We start from the raw sequence: 19,112 nt of genomic DNA on the forward strand, positions 1-19,112 counted from the left end.
TGTGTGTATACATGTGTATATACATGTGTGTATATACACACATATATATATAGAGAGAGAGAGATTAATAATTTTATTTGGGCTGAGCTTGGTGGCTCACACCTGTAATCCCAGCACTTTGGGAGGCCGAGGCAGGCAGATCACTCGAGCTCAGGAGTTTGAGACCAGCCTGGCCAACATAGCAAAACCCCATCTCTACTAAAAATACAAAAATTAGCCAGGTGTGGTGGCACATGCCTGTAGTCCCAGCTACTTAGGAGGCCGAGGCAGGAGAATTGCTTGAACCCGAGAGACGGAAGCTGCAGTGAGCCCAGATCACACCCCTGCACTCTAACCTGGGCAGCAGAGCAAGACTGTGTCTCAAAATAATAATAATAATAATAGTAATAATAATAATAATAATTTTGTCTAGCATGGTGTTCTTCAACCTTTTCTTCATTATTACCCCTCATGTTTTTTCTAATGGCCTTCTGCCTCCATAAAATGTTTGTTGTTGTTGAGACAGAGTCTCATTCTGTCACCCAGGCTTGAGTGCAGTGGCGTGATCTTGGGTCTCTGCAATCTCCACCTCCCGGGTCCAAGCAATTCTCCTGCCTCAGCCTCCCAAGTAGCTGGGATTACAGGCAGCTGCCACCATGCCCAGCTAATTTTCTTTTGTATTTTTGGTAGAGATGGAGTTTTACCATGTTGGCCGGGCTGGTCTCAAACTCCTGACCTCAAGTGATCTGCCCGCTTCGGCCTCCCAAAGTGCTGGGATTACAGGCATGAGCCACCGCACCCGGCCCATCAAATGTCAATGCTATAGACATACTGTATATCTGTTCATGCGCTGCATGTATTTCCATGCTTTGTACCTAAAAAGCAATATTATTTTACCCCCAGGAACCAATTAAAAATTCCTCCATTGAAAGCACATGGTTAGGTGGATGGGAAAAGGCCCCTGGCTATGTCCTGTCCCTCCCAGACTCCATTGCAGGCCTGGGCAATCTGAAAGGACCTCCATTTACTGCGAAGAACTTCCAATGTGTCCCCTCTAGATCATGGAGCACTGCATCAAGCAGAACAATGCCATTGACATCTACGAGGAGTATTTCAACGACGAGGAGGCTGTGGAAGTGATGGAGGAGGACCCTTCAGCTAAAACCATCAATGTTTTCAGGTAACGCCATAGCCAGGCAAGTGTCTGGCCACCCTCCGTCACCCCCATGCATGGGCGCCTCCAAAGGCAACTCCTTGCCATCGCTGCATGCCCTGGGTGCAGCGCCGTCTGTGCTCTGAGCTTGATAAGTGACGTGGTGATAAGTCGCCCAGCAGAGAAGTGGCCCTGCTCTGGGGGCGGGTCTGGTTGGTGGAAAGGGAGTACAGACTCCAGAGAAAGTGAAATTGCCCAGCTGTGTACAGGTGGGGCGTGTTCCTGCAGTGCAGAGTAAGTACAAGTACCAAGCGTGAGCAGCTAGCAGCACTGTGGGCACACAGGCCCCCGCCGCGGTCTGCACTCATGCGAGTATATCCATGAATCACTCCAGAGGATAGAAGTTTGACATCAGGGATTCATCCCACAGGTTTTGTGTGTGTGTGTGTGTGTGTGCGTGCGCATGTGTGAAATCACCGCAGGCGTGGATATTCACTGCAGAGGGTGTGTGCCAGCCAAAGACTAGAACAAGCTAAGTCCATCCATAGGGGACTGGTTCTGGCAGTTCTGGCACACCCACACAATGGAATGCCATGCACCTGGTAAAGCGAGCGGGGCAGTCTGGGCGTGGTGGCTCACGCCTGTAATCCCAGCACTTTGGGAGGCCAAGGCGGGTGCATCACCTGAGGTCAGGAGTTCAAGACTAGCCTGGCCAACATGGCGAAACCTCGTCTCCACTAAAAATACAAAAATTAACTGGGTGTGGTAGCACATGCCTGTAATCCCAGCTACTCAGGATGCTGAGGCAGGAGAATCACTTGAATCTGGGAGGCGGAGGTTGCAGTGAGCCGAGATCGCACCACTGCCCTCCAGCCTGGGCAATACAGCAAGACTCTGTCTCAAAAAAAAAAAAAGAAGCAGTGCAACTTCTTATGTGCTGACATGGAGTCATTTCCAGGATTCAGTATGTGAAAACCAAACCAAAACAAAGCCGGTGCAGAGCAGGGTGTGCAGAGTGCCACTTTTTGTGGCAGTCCCCAACTTAAACCATTTTTTGACTTTGCAAGGGTGCAAAAGCAATGCAAATCCAGGAGAAACCGTACTTTGAGTACACATACAACCATTCTGTTTTTCACTCTCAGTACAGTATTCAGAAAATTACGTGAGCTGTTCACCTCTTTATTATAAAATAAGCTTTGTGCTAGGTGATGTTGCCCAACTATAGGCTATATAAGTGTTCTGAGCACATAGGCTCGAGTAAGATGTGATGTTGGGTAGGTTAGGTGTATTCAATGCATTTTCAGCTCCTGATATTTCCAGCTTACTATGGGTTTATCAGGTGTAGCCAACATCATTAGCCAAGGAGCATCTGTATATGTGTATAAATATATGCATATGTGTATGTGTGTATATATGTGTATATGTATGTTTACATGCCTGATGTGAGGAGAACATCTGTGATTTTGGACTTCTGGCATCCGGAACTGTGATAGAATCAATTTCTGTTGTTTGAAGCCACCCAGTTTGTGGGACCTTATTGCAGCAGCCCCAGGAACCGAATACCCCATCCCAGAGCACCTTTGTAGGGTGTACAAAAGAAACTGATAGGAAGGAGAGCTTGGGAACAGGGATGGGGAGAGGACTGGGGAAGAAGGACTCCTCGGCCTTGAAGTCTGGTGGAAGGAGTTGCAGAAAGTGGGTGGAAGTGAGAAAGACCATGCTCTGTGGCCTCGGTTTTGACCATGAAGAAAAAAGCAAAGCCGTCCAATCAGATGAGTGGAGATGAGCAGGAGGCTGGAATAGAGCAGCGGGAGGTGCTGGGGGAATGTGGAGGGGAACCCTGTGGACCTGGGGCAGGGGTCAGACCTTGGGTCTGTGTGATGCAGGACTAGGGGAGTGAAAGGTGTTTTGGAAATGACTTGCCTCAGATCCCAACTCTGGGGAATTCATTTCACTACCACGACTGACTTAGGGGCCTGGGAAGTACCTAGCCCAGTCCCAGCACAGCAAGAAAGGACTCTTTTCTGAGGCAGGGCTGACTCATGGTGTGCAAGCAGGGCCAATGGCTGTCAGCAAGGGGTGTGCAGGAGAAGGCATGGTGGGGCAGAGGCTGCCCTTCCTGTTGCCCTCCAGCCCTGCTGGGCTCTGACCTCGTATATGGACCACCCGAGCAGGATGATGCATTAGAAATCATCCAAGGGGCCGGGCATGGTGGCTCATGCCTATGATCTTAGCACTTTGGGAGGCCCAGGTGGACATATCATCTGAGGTCAGGAGTTTGAGACGAGCCTAGGAAACATGGTGAAACTCCGTCTCTACTAAAAATACAAAAATTAGCCGGGTGTGGTGGTAGGCACCTGTAATCCCAGCTACTTGGGAGGCAGAGGCAGGAGAATCGCTTGAACCCAGGAGGCAGAGGTTGCAGTGAGCTGAGATCATGCCACTGCCTGGGGGACAGAGCAAGACTCCATTTGATGAAAAAAAAAAAGGGAGAAATTGGGGAGCCTCATATCCAGACTTCTGCTCTCTTCCCTCTCCCCTGCAGGGACCCCCAGGAAATCAAGAGGGCTGCCACGCACCTCTCCTGGCACCCCGATGGCCACAGGAAGTTGGCAGTGGCATACTCCTGCTTGGATTTTCAGCGGGCACCTGTGGGCATGAGCAGCGATTCATACATCTGGGACCTGGGTGAGAAGCAGCAGGGTCCTGGTGGCCTGGGAGGGCTGAGGGCTGGTCCCAGCACACGCGGAGGAGTGGGAGGGAGGGGCAGGAGGTCAAGGACACTCACGGGGTTGGTGCCTCAAGGGAAGGGCCCACAGTCGAGGAGGAAGCCACTCTTCTCCTTCCTCCCTTGTCTGGTTTCAGGCAGAGCCAAGCAGAGTCAAATCAGACGCAGGAAACCCCCTCCAATTCCAGATTCTTAGTTCGAGGCATGAAGACCTGACCCCATGGGATCTCAATTCTTAGCTCCTAAAGGCCAGGCGTGGTGGCCCATGCCTATAATCCCAGCACTTTGGGAGGCCAAGGCAGGTGGATCACCTGAAGTCAGGAGTTCAAGACCAGCCTGGCTAACATGATAAAACCCTGTCTCTACTAAAAATACAAAAATTAGTTGTGCTTGATGGTGAGTGCCTGTAATCCTAGCTACTTGGGAGACTGAAGCAGGAGAATTGCTTGAACCCAGGAGTCAGAGGTTGCAGTGAGCCGAGATCATGCCACTGCACTCCATCCTGGGCAACAGAGTGAGACTCTATCTCAACAACAACAAGAAAGAGCGCCCAGCAGACTGAGAAGGGACTCAAGGGGCGGTGGAATGGAACTTGTGCCTTTGTCCCATCTGTCCTGACACTTGCCTGTAATTCATGGCCTGCAGGGGCAGCGTGTCCATTTATTAGCACAAACCATTGTCTACAGAAGGGTTGGCAAGACACAGGCAGGGATGGGGTGGTGGTGGCTTCACGCTCTCCAGCTTCCCTTCGTTGTCAGCGTTATTAAAATAAACATGTAGGTGCCAGGCAGAGAGCTAATGCCCGACACTCCAACAGCTCAGTGAGTTCTGGCAGCAGCCCCATGGGGTGGACTCCATCATTATCTGCAGTCCACAGACCTGGTTCGAAGAAATTGGCAGAAAGATGACTTTATGTAAAAACTTTAGTATCAAAACCTCGTTTGACACCAAACCTAGGAACTGGACTAGAAATGTAATTATCACACACATACGCACACCCCAATCCTGTTCACCAAAAATAAAAACCATCAGCAAAGCCCCTAGGGTCAAAAATGCCAGATTCTGGCCAAGGTGGACCAGGGGGTGCAGCCTGGGGAAAGACTGGGGGGGCTTCCAGGCATCCAGGCATCCCCCCCTGCCACCATGCCCCCACTACCCACCCGCAGAAGGGGTGAAACTGGTTGATCCTATCCTTTTCTTTCTGGGCCTGGTGGGATAATTTTTTTGTGCTTTATAGAAAACCCCAACAAGCCTGAACTTGCTCTGAAGCCATCGTCTCCACTCGTGACATTGGAGTTCAACCCCAAAGATTCCCACGTGCTCCTGGGTGGCTGCTACAATGGACAGATAGGTAAGGAGGGACTCAGGCTTTTTTTTTTTTTTTTTTTTTTTTTTAGATGAAATTTTGCTCTTGTTGCCCAGGCTGGAGTGTAGTGGCGCAATTTTGGCTCACTGCAACCTCTGCCTCCTGGGTTCAAGCGATTCTCCTGCCTCAGCCTCCCAAGTTTCCTGAGATTACAGGCGCCCACCACCACACCTGGCTAATTTTTTTGTTATTTTTAGTAGAGATGGGGTTTTACCATGTTGGCCAGGCTGGTCTCACACTCCTGACCTCAGGTAATTCACCCACCCTGGGCCTCCCAAAGTGCTGGGATTACAAGTGTGAGCCACCGCACCTGGCTGGGACCCAGGCTCATAGTCAGAGCCAATCCTGCTGCTGTAGGGCAGAGCCCACATGGCAGCCTGGGATCGGCCATAGAAGACTAAGTGGGGTGGGGACCTACCATAGCTGACCAACTGCAGACATGGGTGAGGCAGGTTTGGCTGACACCTCAACAGTATCTCCTGTTACTACTGTAAGTCTAAAATTAGCTCAAAATAAATAGCTTTAAAAAAGTATAATTCAAGTAAAATCAGAGAATATTTGACTAGGCACCGCCATAAAGGGATGATGAGAGCATTGGGGAGCCCTATTTTGGGAGAGGCAGTCTGGGAAACCTACATGCTAATGGATATGGGTAATACTGGCCTTATAGAATGAGTTGGGAAGTGTTCCCTTCTGGAAGTTTGTGAAAAATTGATATTAATTTTTTTTTTTTTTGAGATGGAGTCTCGCTCTTTCACCCAGGGTGGAGTGCAGTGGTGCAGTCTCGGCTCACTGCAGCCTCCACCTCTCGGATTCAAGTGATTCCCCTGCCTCAGCCTCCTGAGTAGCTGGGACTACAGGCTCATGCCACCACGCCTGGCTAATTTTTGTCTTTTTTCAGTAGAGTTAGGGTTTCACCATGTTGGCCAGACTGGTCTCAAATTCCTGACCTCAAGTGATCCTCCCTCCTTGGCCTTCCAAAGTGCTGGGATTGCTGGCGTGAGCCACCATGCCTGGCTGGTATTAATTCTTGAAATGTTTGGTAGAACTCATCAGTGAAGCCATGTGGTCCCTGGCTTTTCTTTATTGGAAGCTTAAAAGTTACAATTCAGTCCATTTACTTGTTATAGATCCTCTTCACATTTTCTGTTTCTTCTTTAATTGCTTTTGGTAGTTTCTGTCTTTCTAGGAACTTTTCCATTTCATCAAGTTGTCTAGTTTGTTGACATATAATTGTTCACAGTATTCCCTTATAATCATTTTCTTTTTCTTTCTTTCTTTTTTTTTTTTTTTGAGACAGAGTTTTACTCTGTTGCCCAGGCTGGAGTGCAGTAGTGTAATCACTGCTCATTGCAGCCTCGACCTCCTGGGCCCAAGCAATCCTTCCACCTCAGCCTCCTGAGTAGCTGGGACTACAGGCGTGTGCCACCACGCTCGGCTAATTTTTGTAGTTTTTGTAGTCACAAGGTTTCATCATGTTGCCCAGGCTGCTCTTAAACTCCTGGGCTCAAGCGATCCGCCCACCTGGGCTGGCCCCCCAAAGTGCTGGGATGAACCACCAAGCCTGGCCTGATTTCAATCTTTTAAAATTTATTGAGACTTGTTTTATGGCCTAGCATATTAGCATATTGTCTATCCTGCAGAATGTTCCATGAGCACCTGAGAAGACTATAATCTGCTTATCGTCCAGTGCAGTTTTCCCTTTTTTTTTTTTTTTTTTTTTTGAGACAGAGTCTTGCTTTTTCGCCCAGGCTGGAGTGCAGTGGCGCGATCTCGGCTCACTGCAAGTTCCGCCTCCCGGGTTCACGCCATTCTCCTGCCTCAGCCTTCCAAGTAGCTGGGACTACAGGCACCCGCCACCACGCTGGGCTAATTTTTTGTATTTTTTTTTAGTAGAGACGGGGTTTCACCGTGTTAGCCAGGATGATCTCGATCTCCTGACCTCGTGATCCGCCCGCGTCGGCCTCCCAAAGTGCTGGGATTACAGGCCTGAGCCACCGCACCAGGCCTGTCCGGTGGAGTTTTCTATAGATATCTGGGAGGTCTTGTCTATAGTGTTGGTCAAGACTTCTATTTCCTTGTTGATCTTTCACCTAGTAATTATGTCTATTATTGAAAGTAGGATACTGATATCTGCCATTATTATTGTTGAATTGTCCATTTCTCCTTCAATTTTGTCAGGTTTTGCTTCCTGTATGTTAAGGCTATGTTATTAGGTACATGCACATGTTTATAATTGTTAAGTTTTCCTAGTGAATTAACTCTTTATCAGTATATAATGTCTTTATTTGTCTCCAGTAGCATTTTTCATCTCAAAGTCTGTCTGTCTTTGAGATAGGCACTCCAGCTCTCTTTGGTTACCATTTGCATGGTGTATCTTTCCCCATCCTTTTACTTTTAACCTGTTTGCCTCTTTGAATCTAAAGTATGTCTCTTGGAGCTGGGTGCGGTGACACGCGCCTGTAATCCCAGCTACTTGGGAGGCTAAGGCACGAGAATCACTTGAACCTGGGAGGCTGAGATTGCAGTGAGTCGAGATCATGCCACCGAACTCCAGCCTGGGTGACAGAGCGAGACTCCATCTCAAAAAAATAAAAAATAAATAAAAAAATAAAGTATGTCTCTTGTAGATTACATGTAGCTGGCATACAGGTGAATCATAGTGTTTTTTTGTTTGTTTGTTTGTTTGTTTTGAGACAGAGTCTTACTCTGTCACCCAGGCTGGAGTGCAGTGGCGTGATCTCGGCTCAGTGCAACCTCTGCCTCCTGGGTTCAAGAGATTCTCCTGCCTCAGCCTCCCGAGTAGCTGAGATTACAGGTGCATGCCACTACGCCTAGCTAATTTTTGTATTTTTGGAGAGATGAGGTTTTACCATGTTGGCCAGGCTGATCTCGAACTCCTCGCCTCAAGCGATATGCCCACCTCGGCCTCCCAAAGTGCTGGGATTACAGGCGTGAGCCACCGCGCCCAGCCTGGATCATGGTTTTTTCCTTTTAATCTATTCTATCAATATCTGGTTTTAAGTGGAAAGTTTAATCTATTTACATTAATTTAATTACTGATAAAGTTTACATCTGCCATTTTGCTTTTTTTTCTATATGTCTTAAATCTTTTTGTTCTTTCTCCATAACTGCCTTCTTTTGTGTCACATATTTTCTAGTGTACCGTTTAATTCCCTTATCATTTCTTTTTTTTTTTCTTTTCTTTTTTTTTAGAAACAAGGTCTCACTCTGTCACCCAAGCTGGAGTGCAGTGCCATGATCATAGCTCACTGCAGCCTCAAACTCCTGGACTCAAGCAATCCTCCCACCTCAGCCTACCGAGTAGCTGGGATGACAGGTGCATGTCACCACACCCAGCTACTTTTTTATTTTTTAATTTTTGTAGAGATGGGGTCTTGCTATGTTGCCCAGGCTGGTCTCAAACCCCTGGCCTCAGGCAATTCTCCCACCTTGGCCTCCCAAAGTGCTGGGATTTCAGGCGTGAGCCACCACACCCAACTTCAGCTGTTGATCTTATTGATGATCCGGTGTATGTGATGAGTCATTTTTCTCTTGCTGCTTTCAAGAGTCTCTGGCTTCAGCTTTGATTATGATGTTTCTAGGTATGGATATCTTCGAGTTTATCCCACTTGGAATTCATTGAGTTTCTTGGATGTATAGATTATTTTTTTAAAATCAAATATGGAATATTTACAACCATTATTTATTCAAATATTCTTTCCTACCCTTTCTCTCTCTCCTCTCCTTCTGTGACTTCCATTACATGTATGTTGGCATACTTGATGGTGTCCCATAGGTCTTTAGACTCTGTTTTTCTTTGTTCTCTTTTCTTTCTATTCCTCAGACTACATAATCTCAGTTGACCCATCTTCACGTTCAACGAGTCTTCTGCCTGCTCAAATATGCCATCCCATAGCTTCTCTGCTATATTTTTATTCTGGTTAATGACTGCAGAATTTCTATTTTGTTCTTTCTTTTAAAAATAATTTCTCTCATTTGGATGTGGTGGCTCGTACCTGGAATCCTAGCACTTTGGGAGGCAGAGGTGGGTGGATTACCTGAACTCAGGAGTTCAAGACCAGCATGGGCAACATGGTCAAACCATGTCTCTACTAAAAAAAAAAAAAAAAAAAAAAAAAATCAGCCAGGTGAGGTGGAGTGCGCCTGCAATCTCAGCTACTTGGGAGGCTGAGGCAAGAGAATTGCTTGAACCCAGGAGGCAGAGGTTGCAGTAAGCTGAGACTGTGCCACTGCACTCCAGGCTGGGCAACAAAGCGAAACTCTGTCTTCAAAAATAATAATGATAATAATTTTTGTCTATTTGTATTTTTTATTTGGTGAGATATCATCTCATGCTTTTCTTTAGTTGTTTCGATGTGACTTCCTTTCTTTGTATTTCCTTTCTTTGTATTTCTTGGCATGTCTTATAATTTTTTTTATTAAAAACTATACTTTTTGTATGATTTAATGTGGCAACTTTGCAAATCAGATTGACATACCTCCCAGAGTCTGTGTTGTTGCTGTTTGTTGTAGTTGTTCTTTGTTTCATTAATGAATTTTCTTAGCTAGTTCTGGAAAGTCTGTATTCTGTGTCACGTATGATCACTTATAGTCTCTGCTTAGCTTAGTGATTAGTTAATGATTGAACAAAGATTTCCTTAAGCATTTGTCACCAAAAAATCTCCCCTTCTCTGCTAAGGGGCTCTGTGTGCGTGTGTGAGCATGCCTTTACACTCGGCCAGGCAGTCGTCAACTCTGCCATAGTGTCTGTGCAGAGATGAGGTCAGCCAGAGAGTTTAGGGCTTTATCGGCTTTCCTGAGCATGACACAGCTCTGGGCGTGCACACAGCTCTATCCGTGCTTGTGACCTCCTAGACTCCCAGGAATATGTCAGATCTTTTCAAAGCCCTGTGGACACATCATGCTTCAGCTTTTCCTTTTACTTATTTACTTTTGTTGTTTAAATGTAATAGAGGCTGAGCACAGTGGCTTACGTCTGTAATCCTAACACTTCGGGAAGCCGAGGCAGGAGGATCGCCCGCGCTCAGGAGTTTGAAACTAGTCTGTGCAGGATAGTGAGAGCTTGCCTTTAAAGAGAGAGAGAGAGAGGAGAGAGAGAGAGAGAGAGAGGAAGGGGGAAGGAGGGAGGGAGGGAGAGAGAAAGAGAGAGAGAAAGAAAGAAAATAGGGACGGGGTCTTGCTATGTTGACCAGGTTGGTTGTGAACTCCTGGCCTCAAGCAGTCCCGCCTCAGCCTCCCAAAGTACAGGCGTGAGCCACAGTACTCGGCCCAGCTTTTCCTTTTAAGCTTTTTGGTAGGTCTATTCCTTGCCCCACCTGTTATCCACTGCCTCAGGAAGCTGCAAAGCTAGTCAGTTGCCTGCAATTACACCCTGATGAAAAGACTTTTCACACCAGGCAAAGGCTGAACCAAGTCAATTACAGTCAACCTTGCAAGAGGAGCCTTATCAGGGAACCACCAGACAGGTCAGATAATGACAGTTCTTTGGGCATGAGACTTGAAAGGAGCTCCAGCCTCATTCTGCTCCCTCTTGTGGCGCCAGGCTGCTGTTTTTCATCGGGAGTGCAGAATGTGAATTTTCAGGGCCACCACGGAACTGCGGAGTGTGCGATCTTAACCAGGGCAAGTGAAAATGCCACTGTTTTTACCAAGATTCTGCTGTTTTCCTTGAATAAACATTCTCCCAACTGCCCTAAGCCTCTGGCTAATTTCCAGAGTTCTGAAAAAGTTGATTGTGACCATTTTTGCCAGTTTTCTCACTGCTATTATGGAGGAGAGAATTTTTGGAGGTCCTTACTTCACGGATTTTGCTGATGGCACACCTGGAAAACTGATTTTTGTTTGTTTGAGACGGAGTCTCGCTGTGTCGCCTAGGCTGGAGTGCAGTGTCACGATCTTGGCTCACTGCAAGCTCCCCCTCCCGGGTTCATGCCATTCTCCTGCCTCAGCCTCCCAAGTAGCTGGGACTACAGGTGCCCGCCACCACACCCAGCTAATGTTTTGTTTTTTTTTTTTTAGTAGAGACAGGGTTTCACTGTGTTAGCCAGGATGGTCTTGATCTCCTGACCTCGTGATCTGCCTGCCTCGGCCTCTCAAAGTGCTGGGATTACAGGCATGAGCCACCGCGCCCAGACTTTTTTTTTTTTTTTTTTTTTTTTTTTGAGACAGTCTTGCTCTGTCACCCAGGCTGGAGTACAGTGGTGCGATCTCAGCTCACTGCCACCTCCGCCTCCTGGGTTCAAGCGATCCTCCTGCCTCAGCCTCCCCAGTGGCTGGTGCATGCCACCACGCCTGGCTAATTTTTGTATTTTTAATAGAAACGGAGTTTTGCCATGTTGGCCAGGCTGGTCTCAAACTCCTGGCCTCAAGTGATCCACCCACCTTGACCTCCCAAAGTGCTGGGATTACAGGCGTGAGCCACCGAGCCCGGCCCAAACTGCTTTTTTTTTTTTTTAAATTTCTAGTGAGATCAGAAGTCACCTGCCTGGATTGGCTCTGAATGTCCCTACCTGCTCTGTTCCCCTGACCCTGGAGTCGCCAGACACCCAACCCATGACTACACCCAAGCCAGTCTTGACCCTGGGCGTAAAAAGCATTCCCCACTCCTCCCTGATCTGTATGTTCTTATACTTTTGCTGCTTCTTTGGGAGTAGGAGCCAGGATGGCTGAGAAACTCCTCCTCCAAAGCTCTCCATAGTCAGCTGCTTCCTGAGGCCCCGATTTCCCTCTCAGACCTGCTGCCTCCTGCCCAGGGGAGCTTGCAGATTATGGAATAGACCTGGGCTCCCATAAACGTCCCTGCCAAATTATCTGGGTGCCAGAGCTCTAAAAGACTGAAGCGGAGCCACTTTGCCATGATTAATTCAGGAGCCTTGACTCACTCATTATTCACAACCTCTTTTAGTGGTTTTTCACTCCAGCTCATACCAGCCCAGACTCTGGCGCTCCGCTGCTCCAAGAAGGGCCCCTCTAGGGCCATGTGGGACCCAGTGGGACCTACTCTTGAGCACTGCTTTCCCAAAGTAGAACAGGCTTATCTTTTATTTTTATTTTTTGTTTTGTTTTTGAGACAGCCTTGCTTTGTTGCCCAGGCTGGAGTGCAATGGCGTGATCTCAGCTCACTGCAACCTCTGCCTCCCAGGTGTGAGCAATTCTCATGCCTCAGCCTCCTGAGAAGCTGGGATTACAGGTGCCTGCCACCACGCCCAGCTAATTTTTTTGTATTTTTAGTAGAGATGGGGTTTCATCATGTTGGCCAGGCTGGTCTTGAACTCCTGACCACAAGTGATCCACCTGCCTCAGCCTCCCAAAGTGCTGGGATTACAGGTGTGAGCCACCAGGCCTGGCCTATTTTTATTTTTTGAGACAGGGTCTTGCTCTGTCACCCAGGCTGGGGTGTAGTGGCACAATCATGGCTCACTGTAGCCTCAACCTCCCCGGCTCAAGCAGTTCTCCCACCTCAGCCTCCTGAGCAGCAGGCAGCCTCCAGAGTAGCAGGCAGCCTCCAGAGTAGCAGGCAGCCTCCCGAGTAGCAACCTCCTGAGTAGCATGTGCCATCATGCCCAGCTAGCTTTTAAATTTTTTGTAGAGACGGGGTCTCACTATGTTGCCCAAGCTGCTCTTGGATTCCTGGGCTCAAGCAATCCTTTTGCCTCAGCCTCCTAATGTGCTAGGATTACAAGCATGAGCCACTGTGCTTGGCTGAGCAGGCTTATCTAAGAAAACATATTTCTGGGCCAGCTTAGTTCAGGGCAAATGCCTTGGACTTGGAGAAATACTAAGTCAAAGCTTATGAACTAAGTACTTTTGTTATTTTACAAAACGGCCTTTCCTAGAAACAGCTCTGAGTGACAGGGTGAGCCCTCATTGTGCATTCATGGGAAAATGGAAACGAAATCTAATAGGACAAAGGACAGATAACTTTTCCATCTTTCTTGGCAAAGCACTAATAACAGATCACAGTAAAGGCTAAAGCTCCTCTGTGAGTTTCTTTCCAACAGAGGCAGCAGAGGTACAAAGGATAAGAGGAAATGAGCTAATGCAGCAGAGAGATTCGCCTAAATGGGGCCTTTCCACGTGCTTTTCCCCAAGTTAGGGACTCGGCTCTCCTCTCGCCTGGCTCCCTCCATCCTGAGGCTCATCTTCCATCTCAGCTACCTGTCACTTCCTCCAGGAGGCCTTCCCTGACCACCCTCATGTGTTCCCCTGCCACTATGCCTGTCCTGTCCCCAGAGGCTTTCCCAGAGCCGAGTGTTGGGTAGGTAGTCAATGCCTGGGAGGGGCTCAAGGAACTGAATGAAGCTTGCACTCTGGGAGTCTCTCCAGAGAGTCTGTGGGGGCTGGTAGGAAACTCAGGCTGATTTGAACCAAGCCCTGATTCTAGAAAACCACATACCTGCCAAACCAGAAGCAGCAGCCCCCCTCTCTCCCCTGCTTCCTGCCCCAAGGAAGGAAGCCTGTGCCCCGCTCCACTCCTTCTTCATCTCCTTTCTCAACAGCCTGCTGGGACACCCGAAAGGGCAGCCTGGTGGCGGAGCTATCCACCATTGAGTTCAGCCACCGAGACCCTGTGTATGGCACCATCTGGCTCCAGTCGAAGACGGGCACCGAGTGCTTCTCAGCATCCACGGATGGGCAGGTACCCACCAGCCAGACACTGGGGAGGGGAGGGAAGTGAGAGACAGTAACTGTTCCCTGGTTCCCCATCAGAACCCCTGGGGACATTTCCTTTAACACATTTTATTTTAAGACGGAGTTTCACTCTTGTTGCCCAGGCTGGAGTGCAATGGCGCTATCTTGGTTCACTGCAACCTCTGCCTCCTGGGTTCAAGCAATTCTCCTGCCTCAGCCTCCCAAGTAGCTGAGATTACAGGCGCCTGCCACTATGCCTGGCTAACTTTTTATTTTTAGTAGAGATGGTGCTTCACTATGTTGGCCAGGCTGGTCTCGAACTCTGACCTCAGGTGATCCACCCACCTTGGCCTCCCAAAGTGCTGGGATTACAGGCATGAGCCACTGCGCCCGGCCTAACACTTTATTTTTAAGTTGAGTAGTGATAATACATGCCCATGGAACAGAATTTAAAGGGTGCAAAAAAGAAAATGCCTTCCTCTCACTCTGCCTGCACCTCCTCCCCTCCCTCCCTCTCCTATGTCTGCCTTCGGAGCTAGTCTCTGCATATGCAAGGAAACACACCTCTCTCTTCTTCACTCTTTCTTTTTGCACACTTCACACACTATTCTGTACTCGATGTTTTTCATTGTGTGTACCTTGGAGATAGCTTCATATTTCATACACCGCTGCCCCATGCCTATTAATAACTGCATCGTGTGGGTGTACCATAATTTATATATGGATTCTAATATTTTGTTGCTACCCCCCAAAAAATGTAGCAAAGAGCATCTTTATACACAGATTATTGCACACATGCGGGGATACATCTACAGCAGACATTGCTGGCAGCGGGACTTCTAGGTCAGAGCACACATGCATTTTTAACATTGCCGGATATCGCCTTATTGCGGGGAGTCTTGGCATATACAGAGTCTTGGCCTTGCACCTGGGGGTTTTGATTCAGTAGGTCGAGGGCGAGGCCTCAGCATTTGGGTTGTATGAAGCTTGCCAGTGACTCTGATGATCAGCCAGGTGTGGGAACTGTGGACAGAACAGCAATCCTCAAAGTGTATTTGCTCCCACGAATTGCTGGGAGCTCCATCCTTTGTGGCCCAGTGGCTGACCCCAGGAAGGTGGGGTGAGGGTGGAGAAGGCAAAAGCCAGGGGAAATACAGGGCCTCGAAGTCTCACTGTCGCCCCTCCTCCCGCCAGGTCATGTGGTGGGACACCCGAAAGATGAGCGAGCCCACTGAAGTCGTGATCTTGGACATCACCAAGAAGGAACAGTTGGAAAATGCCTTGGGTGCCATCTCCCTGGAGTTCGAATCTACTTTGGTGAGTGTCCCTTGCTGTCCCTTCCCCGACTTGCATTGACAGGGCAGCCAGGGCTAAAGACAGGCCATTGCTAGGATATCAGGTGCTCGTGGAACCCAGGACCAGCCCAGGGAGGCCAACCTCACTGCAGCCATCCTAGATGTGTGTGGCCTTTACAACAACTTTCCAGCAGGGGGCAGCAGAGCTTCTCGAAGAAGGACACCATAGTCATCATGGCACCAAGTCATCTTTTGGCCAGTGGCCCAGCTGAACACAGAGGGCAATCTTTTGACAGGACAATTCCAGAAAAGCCCTGTTTCGTGGGGAAGGTCACGCCCAGGACCAACATCGGGAGGCCTGGACTCCAACCCAGGTCCTGGCCCTGCCAGGCACGGGGGCCATAGGCTGGTCACCTGCCTTCCTCTGGGGAAGGAAGAGGTACTGGAGAGGAAAATGAGGTCAGAGCAGGCTTCTTGGAAAACCAGAGCACAAGCATGGTCTCGGTGTTCAGTCACTGAGAATGACAAAGAAATATCAAAGTTCAGGTCGGGCAGGGTGGCTCACACCTGTAATCCCAGCACTTTGGGAGGCCAAGAATTTAAGATCAGCCTGGGTACATAATGAGACCTCCCCCCACCACCCGCCCAGTCTTTACCAAAAAAGAAAGAAAGAAAGAGAGGGAGAGAGAGGGAAAGAAAAGGAAAGAAGGAGGGAAGGAAGGAAGGAAGGAAGGAAGGAAGGAAGGAAGGAAGGAAGGAAGGAAGGAAGGAAGGAAGGAAGGAAGGAAGGAAGGAAGGAAGGAAGGAAGGAAGGAAGGAAGGAAGGAAGGAAGGAAGGAAGGAAGGAAGGAAGGAAGGAAGGAAGGAAGGAAGGAGAAAGGAAGAAAAATATCAATGTGAGGCAAGGTGCTGTGGCTCACACCTGTAATCCCAGCACTTTGGGAGGCTGAGGTGGGAGAATCACTTGAGCCCAGGAGTTCAAGACCAGCCTGGACAACATAGCAAGACCCTGTCCCTACACAAGAAAAGAAAAAAAGGGCCAGGCGTGGTGGCTCACACCTGTAATCCCAGCACTTTGGGAGGCCAAGGCGGGCAGATCACCTGAGGTTGGGAGTTCGAGGCCAGCCTGACCAATATGGAGAAACCCCATCTCTACTAAAAATACAAAATTAGCTGGGTGTGGAGGTGCACGCCTGTAATCCCAGCTACTCGGGAGGCTGAAGCAGGAGAATCGCTTGAACCCGGGAGGTGGAAGTTGTGGTGAGCCAAGATCGCATCATTGCACTCCAGCCTGGACGACAAGAGCGGAACTCCATCTCAAAAAAAAAACAAAGAAAAGAAAAGAAAAACAGGAAATATCAAAGTTTGAGCATGGTGCAAATGTGTTAGAGGAGGGAAGCTTCTAGAAGCAGTAAAGGAAGACTTCCTCGCTAGAGTAAGAAGACAACTTTCCCTTGTTGTTGGCTTTTGGTTTGGGCTGAGTCTTGGTTTATGTCTTAGTGTAGCCCAGGCCTGGTTCCCCCTTGGGGGTGTCACTTGTTTGCTTCGGGGTCATGGGCCATCATTCCAAGGGCTTTGGGAGGCCCTGGCCTCGAACATACCTGGGCAACCCTAGCTCAAGGCTGAGAGATGAATGTTGATGGAATGAGGAGACACTTCAACTGACCCCCTCCCCAGAGGACAAGGCACTGGGCATGGAGGTTGGGGTGGCGAGGGCTCAGGAAAACATTCTGTCCCAGAGGCAAGGCTTCCTAGGCCAAGTGCTAGACATGCGACCATATCACTACTAGGGCCATCTCCTCTATGCCTGGCCCTTGCAGGGTGCACACTGTGTGCTGGACACTTGTGGCTGCCTGATTTAATAAGCTTGTACAGTCGCCTATAACCATCTCGTGGGGTAATGTTATTATCCGTACTTGCCAGATACACACAATGAGTCTTTGTGAGATTAGGTTGTGAGTCCTAGTACCTGGTAAAGCCAGGACTCAAACCCAGGGCTCCAACTCAGAGGCCCAGGGTGTCCACCTGCAGCCCACCACGAAGTATGAGGCCAGAGGCACAATGGGCCACTCAGATCTGGGTGGCCTTTCTCCCTGGCTCACTGACGGGCGGCATGCAGTCGGCTTGAATACTTTCTTCTCTGGACCTCTCAAGCTTGGTCTTTTCACTTGCCCTTGACACCCAACTTGAAGCCCAGATTTTTGTTTTGTTTTGTTGAGACGTGGTTTTGCTCTGTTGCCCATGCTGGAGAGCAGTTGTGTAATCTCAGCTTACTGCAACATCCACCTCCTGGGCTCAAGCCTCAGCCTCTTGAGTAGCTGGGACCACAGGCACATGCCACCAAGCCCGGCTAATTTTTTTTTTTTTTTTTTTTTGAGACAGAGTCTCACTCTGTTGCCTAGGCTGGAGTGCAGTGACATGATCTTGGCTCACTGCAACCTCTGCCTCCCAGGTTCAAGTGATTTTTGTGCCTCAGCCACCACACCTGGCCATGTTCTGGGTATTTTCTAGAGATTTTATATTTATCATTTTAGTAATTTTCTGGTAGAAGAAAACTGCACAATAAAACAATATGTTTTTTAAAAAAAATAAAAATAAAAAAGCTGGGGGGCCAGGTGCAGTGGTTCAGGTCTGTAAGCCCAGCACTTTGGGAAGCCGATGTGTGCAGATCGCTTGAGCTTAGGAGTTTGAGACCAGTCTGGACAACACAGGGAGACTCCATCTCTACAAAAATACAAAAATTAGCCGACCCTGGTGGTGTGTGCTTGTGGTCCTAGCTACGTGGGAGGCTGAGGTGGGAGTATTGCTTGAGCCCAGAAGGTCAAGGATGCAGTGAGCTGAGATCGCACCACTGCACTCCAGCCTGGGCAATGGAGCCAGACCCTATCTCAAGAAATACATAAATAAATAAACTAGGAGTTCTTTTTTTTTTTTTTTTTTTTTGAGGTGGGGTCTTGCTCTGTAGGCCAGGGGCTGGAGTGCAGTGGCATGATCTCGGCTCACTGCAACCTCCGCCTAAAACCTGGGAGTTCTGTAGGGGCAGGTTCACCACCTGCAGAGGACATCTGAGCCCATTGACAAAGGCCCTCCCCTCAGTGTGCCCCTCCCCTACCTCACTCGGCTGTTCTTTCCATTTGGAATGTTGAGGACTCAGCGCCGTTGTACGCTCAGGCCCTGCTGGTGGAGGTTGTCCAGTCTAGCCCAGAAGTTAAGACAGAACAGTAAACAAGGAAGGGCATTGCATGATGGAGGGGGTCATGCTCAGAGACGCAGAGGGGAGCACTGGACCAGGAGTCAGGAGACCAGCCTTTGTGCATTCAGTCCACAGTGAAGTGAGTAACTACTAAAGCTCAGTTACTACTAAAGCGATGGACCCATGTCAGACAAGCTCGCGCCCCTCAAAGAGCTCACCCACCAGCAGTAGGGGGACGAATTACATCACCGACTGCCAGGTGGCTTCCTGAGTGCTGGTTGGTCACCTGCTCTGAGTTCTCAGGGACACCACCAGCCTGGACAATGCTATGACAAATGTCACTGTCATGCCAGGGAAGGCTCTGCCCATCCCGTGAGTGATCTGGGTGGGCCACCCTACATCCCCTCCCTGGGTCTTCTTTACTCTCTCTGGAAACAAACTTTCAGGATCTTTATGGCCAAATGCATCGAGGACACAGTGGTGCTCTGCAGAGGGGGCTAGTGACGTGACAACCCTCCAGGACTGGAGGAGCCAGGGAGGGCTTCATTCAGGCACAGGCTCCTTGAGCAGCTTCCAAAAAGATGGGGTCTGAGGAGCCCGGGAAGAGTGGGGACAGCTGTCCAGGAGGGGCCACAGCCCTTGCTGAAGCTTGATCTGAGGGCCTTCCTAGCGCCTGCAGACCCCCCAAGCAAGCTCCTGTCCATGCCCGCTAATCCCAGAGTTGATGGTTCATGGAGCCTTCC

The 19,112-nt window shown here is 49.0% G+C and overlaps 1 protein-coding gene across 13 annotated transcripts in view; it reads left to right on the top strand.

The window, feature by feature from the left end:
* The window catches only part of DNAI2 (dynein axonemal intermediate chain 2), a 41,058-nt gene that overhangs the window by 12,206 nt on the left and 9,740 nt on the right, over nt 1-19,112 (top strand). For all 13 annotated transcript variants that reach the window (XR_008515181.2, XR_008515182.2, XR_008515180.2 and 10 more), the window contains exons 4-8: nt 1,038-1,159; nt 3,678-3,820; nt 5,098-5,211; nt 13,749-13,888; nt 15,076-15,198. Coding sequence is in view for 9 of the 13 variants with exons in the window: in XM_054535722.2 (XP_054391697.2) it covers nt 1,038-1,159; nt 3,678-3,820; nt 5,098-5,211; nt 13,749-13,888; nt 15,076-15,198 (642 nt within the window). In the remaining 4 variants the exon portion in view is untranslated. The remainder of the gene's footprint in view (nt 1-1,037; nt 1,160-3,677; nt 3,821-5,097; nt 5,212-13,748; nt 13,889-15,075; nt 15,199-19,112) is intronic.

Source organism: Pongo abelii, chromosome 19, assembly GCF_028885655.2.
Source record: "Pongo abelii isolate AG06213 chromosome 19, NHGRI_mPonAbe1-v2.0_pri, whole genome shotgun sequence".
Classification (NCBI taxonomy): Eukaryota; Metazoa; Chordata; class Mammalia; order Primates; family Hominidae; genus Pongo; species Pongo abelii.